We start from the raw sequence: 20682 nt of genomic DNA, 5'->3' as shown, positions 1-20682 counted from the left end.
GGAAAGAAAAGATGTGTTAGCGGCTGTAGCTATATTGCTAATCCCTGTTTGTCAAAGGAGGAAGAGGAAGGGTGGTGGGGGGGTGGACTCACACACCTGCGCCCCACTCCTCCCACCAAACACAGACACACACATACACACACACACATACACAAACACAATCCTCCCACACATACATCTTTCCAGGCTCTCTTCTTACTCTATATAACCTGATGCAAGAATAAGAAAATATTACCTGTCGAACTTTTAATTGCTTCATGAAAGAAACATCATCCTATAGGAGGATCGTGAGAGACAGAATAGAGTTAGTACACAAACTCTCTCACACACACACAGCCATCTTAATTAATAATAATGCATGGAAGTCTGCACCTGTTTCTCTCATAGCAGTGTGAATAAATCTTAACAAAGTAGAAGTCAACCTTCATGAGCCACCTCTGTGTATCTGTCTCCATGCTTTGCTCTCATCTCCTCTCTGTGTCTCCCCTCCCTCCACAGAGGATCAGATAATAAAAGCTTGGCCTGGTCTTTTGTTTTTGTGCATTGTTCATTAGCCCGGCAGCAACAACAGAAGCACACTTGATATGCTTGGCTTGACTGGGTGTATGGGAGCACAGCAAGGTGGGATGGGGGCTGTGCATGCGGGTTTGTGCACCTACACACACCGAGGGGGCAGGACAAGAGGCAGGGGGTAGCTTTGCATGGCTGCAATGCTATTAAAGAGGCAACTGGAAATTAAAGGCTTGCAACTGACAGCACACGTTGAATGAGAACCCCCCGCAGCTTCCAACAATAAGGAAAAGCTGGACAATGTGCATTTTAAAGACAAAGCCAGTGTTTTGAACTCAACCCCCTGTCTGACTTTTTGCATGTTTTTAATTTCTTTGTCACCTAAAGCATATCTAGTTCATTTGGAATGACAGTTGTAGAAGTAAGGTTTAGGATGCTTGGGTGAGAAGAACATTGCTGTTTCTAATTAAAGATGGTGGCCTTGTTCTCAATACAACTGATATCTTCTCTTTTTCACAGCACTTGCAGAAGCAGGACGGCGCATACAGTCCAGAGACGTGTGTCTACTATTGCACTCTGTGCGACTACTCCACCAAGGCCCGCCTCAACCTGGTGCAGCACGCCCGCTCAGCTCGACACCAACAGAATGAAGGACTGAGGAAGCTTCAGTTGCATCAGCAAGGACTGGGAGGCGAAGAGGATGGACTGAGCATCCAAGAGCTGTTCCAGGTCAAGGAGTGCCCCGCAAACCAAGGTCTGTGCTTCTTCACTTGGCTCTGTCTGTTCGCTTTAGCTGTTGTGGCAGAAGTTCATAATTTATATTTAAGAGTATCTAAGTTAATATTACGTGGATTTTTTTATGTCTTCCAGGTTTTTTATTATATAGGTGCTTGAATTCTTTTCTTTTCCAGATTTTTTGCTAAATGTTGATGCTAGTTGTGGTCTTTCTTTTTAATGTCCAATCCTTTATTATTTACTCCTCCCATCTCTTTTTCTTGCTCCACTCCCTCTCTCTCTTCTGTCAGTTCTCTCTTACTCCCTACCTCTTTCCCTCCTTACTTTGGCCTTCATATCCAGATCACGTCTCTCGATACAGACCCCTCCATTCCTCCTAATCTCCCCAAAATGAGCATACTGTTCCTATTAGGCTGCCGCGCTTATATCTGAAACACACACTCACACACTGTCCCGTGCACAGGGACATCCCAGGCAGGCAACCAGTCAGCTTATGAAATTTCACCTTGGGAGGATCTCATAGTGAAATGCCTGTACACACATACATTAGTCACACACATGCGTTACTCGCGCGCACACAAACTCTCTTGTATGCTATGGCTACACAGTCTCTCCCTGGAGTGAGCTTTCATTTCCTTTCTCATGACCAAAGCAATTTGGCTTTCATTTAAGAGTCTCCGTCCTGCCAGCAGCTAATAAGTGTAACAGAACTGTAAAACATTCAGAGACAAAAAAAAAAAAAAAAAAAAAAAAAAAAAGAGGGAAAAAGATTAATCGTTTTTCTCTGAGTGGGGGTTGGATGGTTGGTGAGGGGTTGCAGGGTGTAAGGGGAGGGGGCTGTGCTGTAATTTAAACCAGAAGACATAGAGTCAGGGTCCATTATTTAGTCATCCCTATGTTAATGCTGCTGGGAGAAAATGAGTGCTTAACTTGTTTTTGCTCTGCTTGACCTGAAGGAGCGGGTGGAGTGGGGTGTAGTGGTGGTGATGCGGGAGGGGTAACACGTTTTGAGCAGTACTCCAGCAAAGCATTACTCTATACATCTTCTTATGTGTGTGTGTGGGTCAGCACATGTGTGTGTCTTTCACTATGAATCCGTGCTCCCTGAAGTGCCCTGTTTATACTATGCATGTACTCCCAAAACAGATGGAGACATGGAGCTTAGTAACATATGTGAATCCCTACACACACACACACACACACACACGAACAGGCGTGGAGCTTCCACTCCTGAAAGGGAGACTGTTGCTGGTAACCGTTTGGTTTTAATTACACACGGATCAAAGTTTCGGTGAGATTTGGGGTTCAGCAGAAAAGCATGCTTAGATAAATCATTACCTTACATTTTAACATCACCCCCTCGCTCCATCCCTTCCCATTCCCCCAACCCCCCTCTTTTCCTGCCCTCTTTTTGTATCTCTCTCACTCTCTCCTTTTTTGTCCTGCTTATTCCATCTCCCTCTCACTTCTGCTCCTGTCCGTTTTTTCAACCAGAACACAAGCTTCCAGCCTTTTTTTTTTTTCTCCCTCACTCCATTTTTAACATCTCAAGCTAGCAAGCACAACCAGGTTTTAAACCTGTCAAAAGCAATATTTGCCCACTGCACCTATTTCAAATGTTCCACTCTTAAAACACACCATATTTGTTGCTTTGACCTTCGTTTTATACCTTGGCTTTGATGCCACATGGTTAATTTCCATTAGGAAGCTTGTGCAAAGCTTAAACGGATGCCACTTTAAGCTATTTTTTGGATGCCCTCCTTTTGCCCACTCTTTATATGTTTTTAGTGAACAACAGAAATCTTTCACAGAGTACACGTTTAATGTTTCACAGGCATTTCCTTGTTGCCCATAAGTATTTTGCAGGTGTAAGTAAAGAAGGAAGCACAAATGAGTCACAAAGAGATCAAACAGAGCAAATTCAGTAAATTACTGTTGTGTTCTTATTTTATAGTTTTGGAGTCTAAAGGAAAACTTTTTATTTTGTTTTGTTTTTACATGTATTACACAGTAACGTATCTTAACATTTGTTGACTATGAAAAAGGATAGATATGGTATAACTGCTCTAAGCTCCTGCAGAGATAGATGATGTGAACGTTTTAACGGCTGTAAAAGGCCCTATAGTAGGCAACATTTTCAGCAAGTCTTCAGTTTAAGGACCTTATGTTTGTCTGTATGTGCATGTGTATGTGGGCTGTTAGTTTTCTGGGGCTACAACTCCTGACTCGAGCACTTTCTGTTCATTAGAGACTGGTATGAAAAAGATTAATTTAAGTGCTGACCGGTACCTTTCTCTTAAAGCTGGGGACTTGGAGCCAAGCCAGATAATTATAGGCTCATTTGGGAATAAGAGTTCTAATGCTCTGGACTTTATGTACATATGAATGGCTTTCATTAAACAATTTTGATGCTGATTTTATGGCCCAATTAAGGATACAGTATTGCAAAGATATACTCTAAGGGTATAGGTGTTCTCAACATAGACAGGAGTGGAGCAGCTCTCGGGTTGTATTGTGTCAGTGTGTGTATTTGCAGATGCATATCTGCAACCCTTTATTTGTAATTTTTCTGTAGCATTACTGCCATTGTGATTTGTGTTCTTATCTACTTGCGAGCACACAGTCACTGTCTATACAGCAGAACTTTTCACCATGATCTTTCATCAGCATCCCCAGAAACAAACAGCCTACTGTGTCCACATTTCTGAGATAAACTGTCCCTCTGTGTGTACAATTATAAGTGATAAAGAAAATTGAGTTTATAAAAAATGCCAGTTTGCATCAGAAGAGCAAGAATAAATGAATTGCCTCTCAACATGGAGGACTTGGAGGCCATTTTGCTTTGAGGGTTGTCCAAAAGTTATTAGAAAAATTTGATTTTTTTGTACTCTTCTCTGCTTTGTAATGAAGTTACACTCTCAATAGAGCTGTTTTAGTAAAGTTCAAACCAAAGTAAGAAAAAAAAAAAAAAAAAAAAAACATGACAAATTGCTAGTCATGGGTATTCCATCATCGGTTTCATAATTTGAACAATTTGTTTTGCTGGATTTTTGGATACATTAAGACACTCTGAAGTTTAGTGATCTTTGTGTCGACGGCTCGGCTTCAACCATTTGGTCATTTGCCACAAAGCGCATTGTGATGAGGTGCGTGCATGTGTGCATGAGTGTGTTTTTCTATGTGTATCCTTGCCCATTAGCCTTGTGCTCCGTCATGTGTAAAGCTCCTCATAAGCCAGACCAAGCAGAAACATGGGGCCTTTTTCACATACTTTACTTTCTGTCATTTTTTTCCCCTTCTGTGTTCCCTCTGTCCCTCACCAAAAAAAAAAAAAAAAGCAAGATGGGATCTTATGGAGGTAATTATTTCTTAGAGCCCAGCCTGTCATCCATCCCTCCACCACCCCACCACCCACACATCTCCATCCTTCTATGCCCCCCCACCACTGCACCCACCACCCGACATGCATTAAAGAGGGAGGGAGAGGACCCTCTTTGTCTGAATCCCCCTTTTAAACAAAAGACCTCTTCTGACTTAGAGAGACCAACAACACTTTTATCATGTGCATGTTGGTGTGTGTATGTGAGTGTGTACATGTGTGAGTGTGTCCAGAGCCTTTTGTTTTCTCTGAGTGATAAGGCTCTGGGACATTTTTGGTTTTTGTCAAATTAGTGTAGCCGTGCTAACCATTTACATAGCAGCTGTAGGCTAAAAACTGAGCCTAATGCACTCTTATTATCCCCACGCTTGTGTGAGGATATAGATGTGTTTGTGTGCGTACAGGAGGAAGTGATGGAATATGGGCACACAGAAAGTGTGCCACACTTGTTTCCAACTGCACCAGAAATCCTTGCTTCCAACTGCACCAAACCCAGACTGTGTCTGAGCTAAGTCAAAGCGCAGCAAACAGAAAACAATCATCCAGTTTTCAATGTTGGAAATGGGAAAGCTGTTTTCCCAAAGAGCATTTTGTAGTGATGACACCAAATAACCTATGAGATATTAGGTTCCCCCTCCTTCCTCAATTTCACTCCCTCATTTTATCCTCCTTTTTTTTTTTTCTTTTTTTTTGTTTCCTCTGGGTGGCGGAGGTGGTTTCGCCATTCCAGCGGTTCTCCTTTTCTTTTTTCTTTTTTCTTTCTCTTTTTTTGGGCAAGGTCTCTCCTCAGACAGAAGTCTATTTCCAGGGTTTGTCTCAGTAATTTGTGGCCATTACATAAACAGTCAAGGATGCCCAGAGGAGTGAGAGAAAGGATACAACACACACCCAGACTAGCTAACCAATGTTGAAGAGCACAGAGGTGGCCATTTTGTCTTTCAAGTTGCAGATGATGAGCAGTGTTTCTCATCCATCAGTACTTTATATGTCTGTGTTAAGTATATATGTTTCTATTCAGATGATTTTAAACAGATACTTATTGGTGGCCTTGTTGTTTCATTTACTGTGCATCAGGAAGTTATTTACATACTATAAAAGTCCCCAGACTTCACTCAGATGGGATCTATTCCTCGCATAATAAAAACTTGGAATGTTATTTTTATGTGCACAACATGAGTAAAAATGCAGTTCCTGCTGAGAACTATTCTGATGAGAGTGATGTGATTTTACCCAAGAGGATTTCTGTAAAGCATATTTTTTCTCCCTCTTTCAATCGTCGTGCAATTAGTTGGAGACAATACACTGCATTTTAAATAATTTGTCAAATCAAAATAAGACACATTCATATATGTATATTATTATATTTTCGGCAAGTAGCAATTTACCCTTAAATTTCCTCAAACCGTACTCTCTATGGCTGAGGGAGTCAAAGATGTGGTCATTTTTTGAATAATTCCATCCAAGCAAATTATAATTACTTTGCGGTCTGTGTGTGCACATAAGAAAAAAAAAAAAAGGGCAGCAGCCTGACTTGTGCCTCAGAAAAAAAATGAGCGTCGTTCACCATAAACTATTTTTGAAATGGTGTGTCGGGGCGGTATGGGCTCAGGACGATTGTTTTTCTTTAAGAGTTGAGCAGCTCTTTGGTGGAGGGGTATTACCCGAGCTAAATTGTTCCCTCATGTTTTCCGCCAAGGTTCTGTGCCCACCACATTGACAGTTATAATTTGCAGAAATTGCACTGATTATCTGAATTAGCATACCTGACCAATGCCACATTAGTCTTATTTACAATACAAAGCTGTGGAGCTCTGAGGACGCATACTAAATATGACTTAACCCTTTGAAGAGGGGACTGGCGTCACAGGGCCAGAATGTCTTTCACATTGGTGATATCACAAAGAGCTCAAGGCCCTGCTCCATATGGAGCTGAAAGCCTGTGGAAAGCTCCTGGAAAAGGCAGCAGTGAATGTAAGGAGGAACCATATTGAAATCTTAACCATGTTTTCCCTTACTAGAAAGTTCTTTTCCTTTTTCCCTCTCCATATTTTTCACCTCTGCTCTTGTCCCTATCATGTTTTTCTCTCTTTTTTCATTGCTCCCCCCACCACCCCTCTTTATTTTCTTCTCCATTCTCCTCCATTCTTTTCCCTCCGCGATCCCTTCATACACCCCCCTGTCCATTGACTCTTAACCACAGATGGACAAAACAATGGGCCATGTCACACAGCATTAAGACAAACAATCCAGTGATGGGAGGAGGTTTGTGTGAAGCCGGAGCCACGGTAACCAGGCAATACGCTCACTGGGTCCAAGCAGCCACTAATCTCAGACAGCAATGATACAATTCACAGATGGACTTTGAAAGCAGGCTATATGCACACACTCACAACCACATGCAAAGAAAGAAAGCTGGAGTATTATGAGGTAGAGTTATCCACCTAGTCCTCGGAAGAACTAAAAAATAGTCTCCCACCAGTTCTCCCTTTTTCCTCACCCTCCTCTCTAATTCTTTAACCTCATCCATCAATAGGAGGTATGGAATTGATAGCAGCTATTGATTACCTATAGGCTAAGGCTAATCATTGCTAACCGAAGGAAGCTTTGCAGTAAGAGCAGCTGTCAGAGGCTTGTCATGAGTGTGTGTGTGTGTGTGTATGTGTGTGTGCATGTGTGTGTGTGAGACCCTCCGGGGTTTCAGTAGCAATAGCTGTTCCTCTCCATTGTTTACTTACAGCAGACTAATGGCCTAACAGCGAGGCAGCACATGTTAAAAAAAGAAACATTCAGGACAGCGCTTCTCTTTCCAGAATGAGGGAAATGTATGTTTTGTCTGCCCAAAGAAACACTGAGAGACAAGCCAAGTTTCACCTCCCCACCTATGTTAGCAAGACCCATCTCCCTCTCGCTTCTTTTCTTCATCTCCCTAATAGGAAATTTGAGCACACTGTGTGAGATTAAAGCAGAGAATCAATGCCTTGTGAGCAATCATTTCCAGACAAATCTCTTTCATCTTTTTTCTCCCCCCACCTTCTCTCGTTCGTTTTTTCTCCCACCTCCTAATGCTAACAGTAGGTCCTGTGTCATGACATCCCTTTTGCTTTTATCATGTCCTAATAATGCTCTGAAAATAGAGGGAGAGAAAGAGGAATGTGACAGAGAGCGAAAAGGGATGCTGGGGAAAAAAAAGAACAAGAAATGGATGGACTGATAAAAATCCATTGAATGAGCATGGATCTTGATTTGTGCTTTGATGTGGATGTCTTTGTGCAAATTAGACAAATATGCCGGCTGTTTTAGTCATCTTGAAGCTCTTCATAAGGTGCTGTCTCCCTTTACCTTTTTTTACGGATGGAAGAAATAAAGGAAAAACCTGAGTGACAAGTTCATTTAAGGGCATAAAAATATACATTTTGCCAAATTTAGGTGACTGAACAGAGACAAAGAGATGCAAAGATAAAGGTAGAGAATGGAAGAAGTAGCCTGTACAAAGTAGAAGACAGAAAGAAAATAAAAAAGAACACAAGATATATGGAGAAAAGATGATAGCTCGTCTGCTTGATTAGGCTTACAAGGTGCTTTGCCCATGATTGTGCACAGAGCTAATGGACAGGGATACACACACACACACACAAACACACACCTTGGCCAGGCTTTTGTTTCAAAAGCAGGTTAATGGAGAGTGAGGAAGAGGAGCATTGCAATTTTCTGCTCTTTAGGCACCAGAGAATTCTCTTCAGTGTAAGAGAGACCAGACTCTCGGCGTAATAGGCATTTTACACCCTCATCACCCCTTTGCACACGCACACAAACCTGGACACAAACTCACCAGATACATGTAGAGTGAAATAGGCATTCTGTGGTGTGTATTGCTGCTCCCCAGAGTGCCAGTAAGCGTTAGACATGCATAGAGTCGGCAATGAGACAATCAGCATGCTGAAATTGAAACCTTGTCTAGAGTCACGCAGGAGAGGAGGAAGATGAGTGGAGGGATGAAGGAGAGGAGGAGAGATTAGAACAGATGGCATGAGAGAGGGGAGATGCGAAGCAACAAGAGAGGAGAGACAGAGGGGGAGGAAATGGGAACTGATGTTTGTTTAATTGCCTCATAAGTGATGACACAGATAATTATGTCAAAAAAGGAGATGCTTCTCTTAGGCAGAGCCAATGAACAGCTGGATCTGTTTTGTTTGTGTGTGCTGTCTCTCCCTATAGCCCCATCAACTGTTGTCCCCTCCAGCCACATCAAGTATGGGACACCATTAAATCTTACTTATGGTTTGTGTCACATCAAATCATTCAGCTTAATTAACAGAAAAAAACACACTCAAAGCATACACACTCATCATTTGAAATCATTTTAATTACTTTTTAACATCCTGATTATTAATATCTCTGCTTCATATACCTGAGGATATGAAGATGAGTGTGTTCACCTAGATTTCCTTTGCTGTGTGTTTTCTCCAGGCGTGTGTTTCTGTGTGTGTAAGTGATGCTCCCTTGACTTCATATCTAATTGTCTTTTTTAATGACAATATTCTGCTGTGTGCCTGCTGTATGTAATGAGTCAGGGTGTGTCAAAGTGCAGGCCTGAGCTGTCCGCTTGAGTTAAGCTCTTCCTGTCTACTGTAGAAGCCTCCAGCGTACACACTCGAGCACACACTCAGAGACACAGTATCAATGTGGGAGTTCCTGTATCTGACATGAGATTAAGAGGGCCAAGTGGAGGAACGTCGAAGAGCTGCCCTGTTGCATTTGCACGAAGGAAAAAGGACCATCCTTGTCACACAGTCATGCACACACAATACACACATGCAAGCATCCTGTGCTGTAAGTGAGCAGTAACCTCCCTTGCATTATTCACAGTGGCCGAGTGATCGAAGCCTGGTTCAATAGCACTAAAGCGGCGCACGCTGGAGAGATTTGTCTTACAAAACCTTGACACACACACACAAGCGCACATATGCTCTCACAAACATTGATTTTTGGTGGTGGGAATCTCCTAGGCTTTGGACGAAAGACAGGGACGTAAGAGGGGCTTCCCCCGTCAGAGCAATCGTCTGACAAAACTCACACATACACACCACCACACTCTCTCACTCTGAAATGTACACACACACATGCAGGGCACAGGCAGAGGCTGCAAGGACATGTTTAATTCTCACAAAATGAGATTTGATGATAACGATGATGGCCAGTGCTAGGATTAATAAGAAAATGAAAGAAAAAGTTGCAGATGGGAGATGAATGATGTACTTCTTAGATGTGATGTGGTTTCATTTACTGTGAGATGAGCTGATGGTAAAATAAAAAGCACGAAAAAAGTCTAACTGATCATATTTCTTTTTTTGCTGACTCTCACGTTTTGCATTTTGCCATCAGGGGGCTTTTTGCAAGCAAGGCAGAAAAAAAAATCACGTATTGCCTGATATGTCATATCTTTATTCTACTGTGTGTGTGTGTGTGTGTGTGTGTATTTTTGCGCATGAATGTTCAAACTGAAGACTCGACTTGATTTAAATTGCAATTTTTTTCGAAAACATCAGTCACTTCACTCAGTTTTCCCTTTTTCTTTAGAGCGGCACAAGCAGCCTAAGACATACCACCCCCCTCTGGCTTTTTTTTGACATATTAACATGTATTGACAAGCCATCTCTTGCATGCCTGTAAACAGCAAGGCACAAACACACACTTATACACACCTCTGTCCCCTGAAGACATGTGATCAACCCGACTCGATCCCTTGTAATCATCTGGAGTTCTCTCCCACACCCACATATAACTCCGCTTCAATCCCGAGTAATGGTTTGGGGCAGGGGGCTGAAGTGTTGGGCTTCTTTCCCTTAGCCCCAGTGTCTTAAGCTGCCATTGATTAAATGTTAACTGATATACTCGGCCCTGGCAATCTTGTTAGAGCTGGAGCAGGCAGGCAGCTCGACAGACAGTTTAGGACCTGCACCCTCCTGATCAATAGCACAGATAAAGATTTCATCCATCAATGAGCTCCCAAAACAAAAGGTACCTGATACCTGATTAGGCCCACAGGGAGGGACACACACATACACACAAAAAAAAGATTTTGAACGTGTAAACATGCCTTCACATGGCCACATGGATGAAAGTGCACAAAGAGATGACATTCACGCTTGGATCACAAATAAATGCATAATTTAAAAATCTGTATGTGAGCTTGCACCCACAACAAGCGTAGACCTCACATCCACTCACAAACTCACATACATTCTTTTCACTCACTTATACTGTCCAGAATAATACCTCCAACCTAGCTCCATCTGAAGTCAATCAGATCCACACTTAATAGTGTAATTACAATAGATACACACACATGCACACACATACATATGTGCAGGCAAGTCTTTAGATAAGACAGCTCTGACTTTTCCCGGATGAAGGTTAATTATGCTCTGTTAGTCCACTTAAGTGTGTGTATTTGTTTGTCCATAAAGGTGTGTATGAATCTTTTCTCTGATGTGCATGTGCATTTGTGTGTGTTTGTGCCTATTCTCAAATGCATGTGCATTTAGATCTCATGTGCATGCCAAAGGCACCGCAAAATGGCTGAATCAATGTCTGGGCGACCACCACTGTTAAAGTGTATCAATAATGTTCCCCTATCTTCTTTCCCAGCTATTGTCACTGGGCAGTTAGAAAGTCCAAGCTGAGCCGCAATTAAGACTTAATTATAAATCAATATAAGAAGTCATTTGAATATTGATTTTTCTTTTTTCCTCAAATTGTTAACATATTCCACACCCTTTTTTTTTCATTGTTACAACTTCAAGGAGAATCAATACATCCCTTTACAGTCATCTGAGAAGTGCTGTGGCATAATTGGAGCCAAAAATTCACAACAGGATATCTCTGTGTAGCCTGATGCCTAAAGGGTGGTCAGGGGGTGAAAAATGTCACAGCCCCTTAAATTTTGATGGCTTTTCAAATAAAGCTAATGATGCTTTGTTACTTTCAAACAGTGATCACATTTTGGGTGACATTTGTTGTCACATCACTAAAATTAATTTCCATAATTTTCACAGCTGACATTTTGTTTGATACAATGTCGTATCAGAGGACGCTAAAAATGATATCAGTGCAGCCAGTAACCTGAATTTCATGTGATTAAATAATATCTTCATTGTTCTTTTTGTTTTTTCTTTTTTTTTTGCTCAGCCATTTTAAAGGGCTGTGAGATTTTCAAGTAGTGTGTCAGGGGCCGGGAGTCTAATGCATGGAAACATGGAGCTTTCTGTTTTCTGACGGCTAGCAGAGATAAGGTAGAGATATGGCTCTTGCACTGGCTCAAATCTAAAACAGATCCTGCTTGTTGGAAAGGCAGGAGGGGGGTGGGGGGTTAAGAAAGTGAAGGAAAGGAGAAGGGGGGAGAATGGGAGGGAAGGAGGTAGCAAGAAAAGGGAATATTGTCAATCCTCTAAGTGTCTAGCAGTGTGTCTCTTTCTTTCCCTCTTTCTCTCACTCTATCTCTCCCCCGCTCGCCTTCAGTAATCTGATTTATTTGAAGCATATGTGTGCTGCTCTGTCTTTGTCTGCTTCTATTAGGGCCAGTGGGGGCCCATATGACATTGTTTAGCCAGTAATGAAATGGACATTTTTTGCATGTTTTTGAGAAAGTCAGAGGAAAGCCAACACTCCTTATTTGTTACTGTCTGCAAATACCATCTCCAGGGCAGTCAATACCATCCCCAGGCCTTAAGTCTGTGTATTTGTGCATGTGTGTTTAAAGTGTGAGCATATGTGCCATGTATTACAGGTTCCATGTGGTTATTTTGGAGATGATTCTGAGCAACCAAATCTCAATCTCGGGTTGACTCAAAGATACTTCTTCTGTGGCAATACTGTTATATTAAAGAGTTTTTTCATTCTCTCTAATCTCGAGACATAATAAGACCATGATGACACATTCATTTTTATAGCACATGTTTCTGTGGCAATGGACATGTCCCATATGAAATTGAGTGCTAATGAAAGCTATGTGGTGCTATGAGGGTCTTTTTCTTTGTCATATGTCTTTATTCTTAGTTCACAATAAAATTCTGGGACCTTGGTTATGCAACTTATGTAAGAAGCATTTTGAAAAACATATAGCTCAGTTGCATCTGAATGTTTATTGAAACATTTAATACAGATTGTAAATCAGCTGAGAAAAGTTACTACGTTAGGCAATCATTTCATAACTGTATTTTCATCTGTCCTTTATATATTGTCATATCGTTCTTTGTTTTCGATCCAAGGTTACATTTTTGTTTTTGACGGCCCTTAAAGCAGATGGGTTTTAGCTGCTAAAAACCGGACAGTAGCCCAATAGGATAAAGATCTGTTTTTAAGCATTATCCATTTGGCCACTGCCCGTCACAGGCCTATTTTAAGCATAGACACACATACACACAACCATTCTCTCAAACCATGGCAGTCATTATATTAGATTCCCTGTTTTCAGGCCTCGTATTAGTTCCCGGAAAATAAATAAACCTTGAATGCATGAAAAGGACCAGTCTGGTCAATTCGAAACTATATCTATCCTGCTCGTATCTTTGTTTACCGGTGTAGTGATGGATGGAGAGATAGAGGGATAAATGAAGGCGCAGAGGAGCAGATAGGATAGGTATATGGATGGATAGCTGTGTGAAAAGATAGAAAAATAGATGGACAGATAGATAGGTGGATAGATAAATGGATAGATAGATAGACAGATGAATGAGGCAGGGAGATCTTGTTGGGCTGATAGAGTTGAGCAGGTATGCCGAGAAACAGCTGCTTTCTTCATTAGGTTCATCTATTGATCTCGGACCCTTGTTGTGTGTGCGTGTACGTGTGTGTGTGTGTGTGTGTGTGTGTGTGTGTTTGAGAGAGAGGAGAAAGACAGGAGCCTCTGTAGATAAGTGCTGGTAATAGAACAGAATGAATTCTTATCACAGAGATGGGAAGGCCATTAACCCTCAGCTCCTAGTTCTCTCTCTCTCTCTCTCTCCCTGTCACTGTCTGGTTCAACTCCCTTTCTCTCTTTCTGTTTCTCTCTCCCTCCATCCACCGGTCTGGACCTGACAGGGTCACGTTGCCAACTGTTTGTGATATTTCCACTATGTGTGTGACTCCCAAAGAGAATGTGCGTGTATGTATGTGTACATGTGTGTGTTTTTCAGCTGCCATTGTGCAGACTGACCCATCGGCCAGATGTTTATAATCAGGAGCTGGATAAATATTGGACCGAAGAATCATGAAAGACCAAGAAAAACAGAGAATAGAGAATAACATGGGAGGAGATGAAACAGAGGAGAGGAATCTTCGTTTCAAATTATTCTTAAATCCCTCAGTAAGCTTGCCGTGCCGCCTCCTCAATTCAACTACTCAGCCTAAGGTGATTCTAACAGCCGAAATGCAATATGGTTGTTGTGTAAGATGCAGGTGTTTGTGTGTGTGTGCACATGTTTTGAGGTGTACAGTAGTTCTGCTAACCTATTGTATAAAGCCAGGTGTTGCTGCAGTTTTTTTTCACAACTGAACCTTTTGAAGCTGTATTTTTGCCCTGTGAAAACCTTTTGTATTTGCCATTAAAGAATCATTAACATCACTGTGCCAACACCCTCACCCCCCTTCTCTACACACACACACACACACACACACATACATACAGTGCCCACAGCACTGAAAATGAAACCCCTCTTAACACGAAACAACAGTTTCTTTCTGCGTAGCAAGCAAGACATGCAAGCCTTTAATCTTGGCTATGTTTATTCATATGATTTTCTAACCCCCCCCCCCCCCAAACTCTTTTTTTTCCAAAAGAGTAATAGGTGTTTTGTTAGTCGCCTGCAAGACAGTGGAGCGGGCAATTTGAGCAAAAGAAAATACAATGAAGTGTCTCAGGAAGTTGTAATTGACAACAACAAAGCAAATTTGGAGCTGATACAAGCTTTTTTTTTTCTTTTTCTTTTTACACAAAAGTAATTTTTTCTAGCTTATTCTGTCAGTTCAACTTATTGACATTCACACCAGGAGCACATTAAATGTGACAATCCTATTGTCTCTCTTTCAGAGTCGATCTGAAACAATAGACATTTTTTGCTGTTGTAATAAGTTCTCATGTGTTTTTAACAATAAATGGCTGAGTGTGGGTGGATGTGATAGTGCAGATGGAAACACGTGTGTTTGCTAGCGCTGGTGTGTTTACATGTTAGCATGTGGGCTGTGGACTTTAGTGCATGAAATACAGTGAAAGCTGTGTGGGAGTAAATGTGTGTTGTGTGCAGAGGGTTTCATCGGTTGATGTGTGTGTGTGAGTTATTCCCAGGCCCTGTGCAGGAGCTGTAGACCCTCTCCACTGGGTTGATGTTTAGTGTTTTAGACATGCTACATTAACAACATCTGGTTAAGATCTAAATGCTTGTTAAACGCGCTGAAATTCGGGGGGAAAGGTACATGGAGAACGAGGGGAAAGAAGGGGGATAAAGAGGGAGAGTAGGGTAAATAAAGATTTGAGGGTGAGAGAATGAGAGGGAGGGAGATCAGTAAGTCTGTAAGGTTATTACTCTGGCAGTATTACCACTGGCCCTTGACTGTGTATGTGCGTGCGCATGACTGTGACTGTGTGGGATGGTGTAATGTTTCAAAGCTTTCCCCTTAAAACCTAGAGGCCAAACTAGAGCCACGCGCGTGGCGCAGGAATGTGACATCACAGGGCCCCTGCTGCTCGCATACACACACACACACACACACACACACCGTCTCACAAGGGACGTGACCGGTGTTGTAAGAAGTGATCAGCATCAACATCATTCCTAACTTGGAAAGACATGGCAGTGAGGGGTGTTGCGCAAAACGTTAAGGGTGCATTACTACCACAGATGCGCTGCACGCAGAGCTTCTAGTCAGTATTATTATTTTTAGACAGATAACACACTTCCAATGTTGTAGTCAGAGCTGTACAGTAACAGTTTCTCCCTGTTTGTTACAGCCTTTATCTTCTGTTTCTTAATATATTTTCTTTGGCAGCAATTACAGTTTTAGTTGATGCTCCACTTTCATGGTGTCTGTGATTTAAGATAAACAAAATGTTGAGGAGGAGATTTTCTTTTTACTCCTTTACCCCTTTAATGAGCACCATCTTAGCCCTAAGGAAGCAAATTAGAGGCAGCTCAGCCCAGCTAATGAATTCAGCCATTTTGGAGCTTCTGCGTCCAGTCTCCTAGCGTGGCCTTGCTCTGCAGTTGTGTGCCGTATGACTGAGTCCTCCACCGGGCACATAATGACCCGGCATGGCGGTTATGTGTCCTTAGGGGGAGACGGGAGGGGGAGTGAGTGGTCTCAGAGCAGGTCATTATACAGCTAGAGGGCACACACATGCACACATACACACACAAACACACAGTGCTGACACTTTCAATACATTCTTCATTGCCGCCATCTCCCATATGTCTATTAGTCTATTTCTCTCTTTTCAAACATTTCTGTTCAATATATCTTTTGCTGAGTCAGGCTTTGTATATAGATTTGAAAGTATTTTGGTAAATTTTTTCCCCCAACTCGTTTAAGTCATTTGACCAAAATGTGAACATTTTTAAGGAACTGTTTCAGAACATCTCACATGTATTTAAGCACCACTCAAACATAGTGTGGTTGAGAATTTCTGAAATGTCATACTGGACATTCATCCAAGATCCTAATTGGTCACATTGACTTACAATTAATAGTTAAATTCAAAACTAAACTGATTTGCCTGTAACTCTGATCAAGAGTCACTTAATTATTCTTATTTTTTAAAGGTTAAATATAGGCTTGTGTCAGTTGCAGGGTAATCAAACCCAGGGTCTGTGGTTAGCTCAAGCCCACTGGCCGGCTTTAATGTTCCAACTGACCCACATCAAAGAGAGTCCCACCAGGCTGCCAAAATCACACACCCTCCACAGCCTGCCCGGATCACTCTGTCTGTACAAGTGTGTATGTATATGTGTGTGCTCACGTTTAGAGGCAGAGGAAGGTGACTTCGAAAGTTTTCCTCTGTGTGTCCTCTGGTAGCGATTAAGTTGATGGCTAAGAGTCCCTCCTGCAGAACCCTTTCACACACATTTATATACGCACGCACTTGCACATGACATCTCACATGCAAACACATGCAGTCACTGTCTCACTTACTTGATCAATGGTACGCATCCACACAAACAAAGCAAAATGTGTGCACACACTTACATACGCACAAATGCAATGGCTTACTGTCAGGGTCAGTCAGAGGGCAGACGCTGAGGTGATGTATGGAGAGGGCTCGTCTGGGAATGTCCTCAGTGTGGAAACACATTCCCTGTATGCATACACACACACATACACACAGACACTACAGATATCACTGACTAGAAAGAGAAAAGAGTGGAAAAAACGCTGATGAAGCCCAGATGATCACCCCTCCTTTTCTTTCTTTTTCCTTTTCTTCACCCACTCTTCCCTCGTGTTGTTCCTTCTTTCTGTTCATTGTCCTATCATTTCTCTTGTCCTTTCTTGCTACAGGTAGACTGCCACCTAGAGGTTACTTAAAATGGTTTAGTACACAGACTGCAGTTTTTACCACTTTCCCTGCTCTATAGTATTCTCTTCTCATTGACATTCTACTTAACAAAACTGAGCTCTGATTTGCACTTTAACAGAATAATATACATATGCTAATCTTTTCTTGTAAGCATCACATCGTATTAAGTTTACAAGAAAAAGTGTTGTCAGGCTGATTTAGTATGCATCCATATTTTAGTGACAAAAATTCTATGAATTTACATATTTTTATGATATATAAATATGATAAACTACAGTGTGTTTTTATAGTTATATTATTATACAAACATAAACCTGTTCACCTAATCTGGTATATTAACTGAAAATACTGAATATTACTTTTTTCCAAGTCAATAAAACAATAATGTTTTTTACATATAAATGCATATATTAGTTCTTATATTTGTGCGTGTGTGTGTGTATATATATATATATTTATATACACTACATTTATAGTATTGTGCCTACCTTGCAGTATGTGGGACTACAAGAGCTGAGATTTTGGTCTCTGTATTTCTGTTTTTACGCTGCTCCCTCCTCTTCTTCTTTCACGCTTCTGTGAAACATGCCGTTCGATATGTGCCATTTGCCTTCGAACAAAATCATGTCTAGAGAAAACATAAACCAGTGATGAAGGACTTTCAGACCCACGACACACCCAACAATTACACCTACTCACACACACACACACACATGCAATCACATGTACACACAAGCAGTATCCCTCCTGTCTCTCCCTCTCTATGAAAGGTAAGGTGAATTAAAATACGAAGATGGACGCTGCAGCACCAGCAGTGAAAATTGCAATTTCTGCAGCCTGGGCTCTCTCGGCTGACAGGAGATATTTCATCTCCGTTGTCACCCATGTATTAATAAAACATCAGGAGCAGAGTGCAGTCCCAGACTCTTTCACACCTAAACACATACCCACGTGCATGTGTGCACACATAGACTGTGTGTACACATGTGTAAAATGTGCACAGCATACCTGTCTGTTAAATCATCACAATACACCTGAATGCAGACACACACAAACACAGTAGCACTGTGTCACATCCCAGCATCTGTCTTGTAAGTTTCATGCTTTTTATAATGTCCACTAATGTGTTGTTGCATGAAGCAATGGCACCAGAGCTCAGTCTGTGTGTCTTTCTGTGTGTGTTCACACCAAGTGGTATGCGAAGGGTTAATCATATCATGTTTCTAAAGGGGGGTTCGCAGACCCCTTTTCCACATCATACAATCGCCAAAGTGATTGTATGCAAATGCAAGCTGACCTCAGTGTAGCCTATTCTGGATTTCTGTGAATATGAGTCTGTGTGAGTGCTATGTGTGGGTGTGTGTGCGCATTGTAAAAAATGGTTATTAAGGCAGTGCAGGATTGATGAGCACAGCTTTTTTAAACAGACACACACACATGCACAGGGACACATACCAGTTTCATTCTCGATCAGAGTGAGGGGCTTGTGGTGAGGGAGACCCCCCCTCACATACCCCCACCCCCACACCCTATCCTATTTAAAAGACATGAAATTTTTAACGGTTTCTGTGTGTGTTTGTGTGTATGTATGTCATTGAAAATTATATTGTGTGTTTATGATTTGATGCCTGTTTGCAAGTGTTTCACTTTGATTTTGCATTGCTGTTTTACTCCTGAGATGGAGGCAGTATATGTACATGCATATGTGTGTGTGTATATATATATATATATATATATAGATATATGTTTGTGTGTGTGTGTGTGTGTGTGTGTGTGCGTGCCTGGTTATCTGGCCTCTCTCAGACTGCTCAAAATTCATTACAAAGTGACATCAGCCCAGCCGGAGACAAATGATGGCTGGATGAAAGGGAGCGCTGGGGCTCGGCTAGGATTAGTGTTAGCTTGTGCTGGCGACACATATATACACACACATACACACATACACACACATGCACACTTTAATCCACTGGCAGAACACTGCAGATACACAGAATTATCAAACAAGGGGCTGAACTCTCAGAGATGGGCAGGCTAATCTGCTAATAGTACAGAGCTGCACATGTGTGTTGGTCTGTGCGTGTGTGTGCGTGCACACATTTTTTCTTTTTTTTTTACTGAGGTATACAGAAATACATTGACACATTATCTATGTAGTTTAAAAAAAAGCTTATTTTAAAATAATTTATTCTAGGTGATTAAAAAATTGGTTATAAACTGCTTTATGAATAAATTTATCCTGCTCACAACATAACTGCACCATATCTATAATCTTATCACCAAAAATGATTTCTTTATCAGCGCCTCTTCTGTTGCTATCAAACGCTGTTTTTTAAAGTGCATCATGGGTGATGAAGTCTTTCTATCTGTGTGTATTTTCAGACGAGGCTGCTGAGGACAGTGAAAGACCTCCTCGCTCCTCTTCCAGGCCTGGGCTCAACCTGACCGACCGAGACTTGACTGAGAGCAGGAGAACTGAACGTAAGTGCACACGCACTGTAAACACACACAAACATACAAAGCATATATAAACCATAGTACTCTTTTCTTTTCTAAGTTATCCTTCATCAGCGTCTCCTACAGATAAGATTCAAACGTGTGTGTAACATGTGAATGTTGCTTACTAGCCTCCATGTGACCTGCTTTAATCGTTTCCATCTGACAGAAAAGTGAAAAAGAGAGACAAGGAGAGAAAGAAATAAGGAGAGAGAAAAATGGAGAGAAAGAGAGAGGGATAAGTTGAGTGTTGTGGATATTACCAGGCAATGTCCAGGCCCCAGAATATTTTTTAATCAAATCAGTTTGCGTGCTTGTAATTTATAAGCGCCTTGCATTAATCTTTTCTCGTTCTTGTGCCCTCTCCGATGACATATTAATTTTTCATAAGCGCAGGATTAGATGGGGGGGCTGTGTATATGTTTTTCTAATATTGCGCTGCATCCCTGCAACCCTTAAATTAGTTTTTTTTTTCTCCAGAATCCTCCCTGCATTTTTCTTTCTCTCCCATTTTTTCCTGGCTCAATCCATCCCTTAATTGTTGTCCAATCTGTGACCCTATCGCAGGCATTACCTCGGATAGAAAAATGGCACGAGATGGGAAGGGCAAAGAAGAAACGTTTTATTCATTTGTACAAATGGCAATGTTGTGAGCAGGGAGAGGCGACGATCTATAAAATGGGACTTGGTGTTTTTATTTTGGGCGAGGTATGGAGCACATAATGCCTCTGCTGCGAGGCTGTGGTCAGGATAGTCCTGGCTTTGTTAGATTTGATTTGCCCAAATAAGAATTCATATGGTTTTCTTATGTATGAGATGGAAATCCATGGCTGAGAATGAATATTGCATGGGGCGTCTCCACACCTTTTTTTTTCTTTTCCTCTCATTGCATGGGGTTCTCATTCATTCTCCCTCTACTAATGTCTCTCCTCCTGTTCCCCTCTTACCCCCACCACAACTCAGACACGCACACACACCTTCCAACTCCCGCCCTCCACATGCTCTATCCATCTGA

The 20682-nt window shown here is 41.6% G+C and overlaps 1 protein-coding gene across 2 annotated transcripts in view; it reads left to right on the top strand.

The window, feature by feature from the left end:
• The window catches only part of zfhx4 (zinc finger homeobox 4), a 76625-nt gene that overhangs the window by 38786 nt on the left and 17157 nt on the right, over positions 1-20682 (top strand). For both annotated transcript variants that reach the window (XM_041967624.1, XM_041967623.1), the window contains exons 6-7: positions 1030-1264; positions 19554-19652. In XM_041967624.1, coding sequence (XP_041823558.1) covers positions 1030-1264; positions 19554-19652 — 334 coding nt within the window. The remainder of the gene's footprint in view (positions 1-1029; positions 1265-19553; positions 19653-20682) is intronic.

The sequence above is a fragment of the Melanotaenia boesemani genome, chromosome 18 (assembly GCF_017639745.1).
Source record: "Melanotaenia boesemani isolate fMelBoe1 chromosome 18, fMelBoe1.pri, whole genome shotgun sequence".
NCBI lineage: Eukaryota > Metazoa > Chordata > Actinopteri > Atheriniformes > Melanotaeniidae > Melanotaenia > Melanotaenia boesemani.
This window is presented reverse-complemented; position numbering and strand designations above follow the sequence as displayed.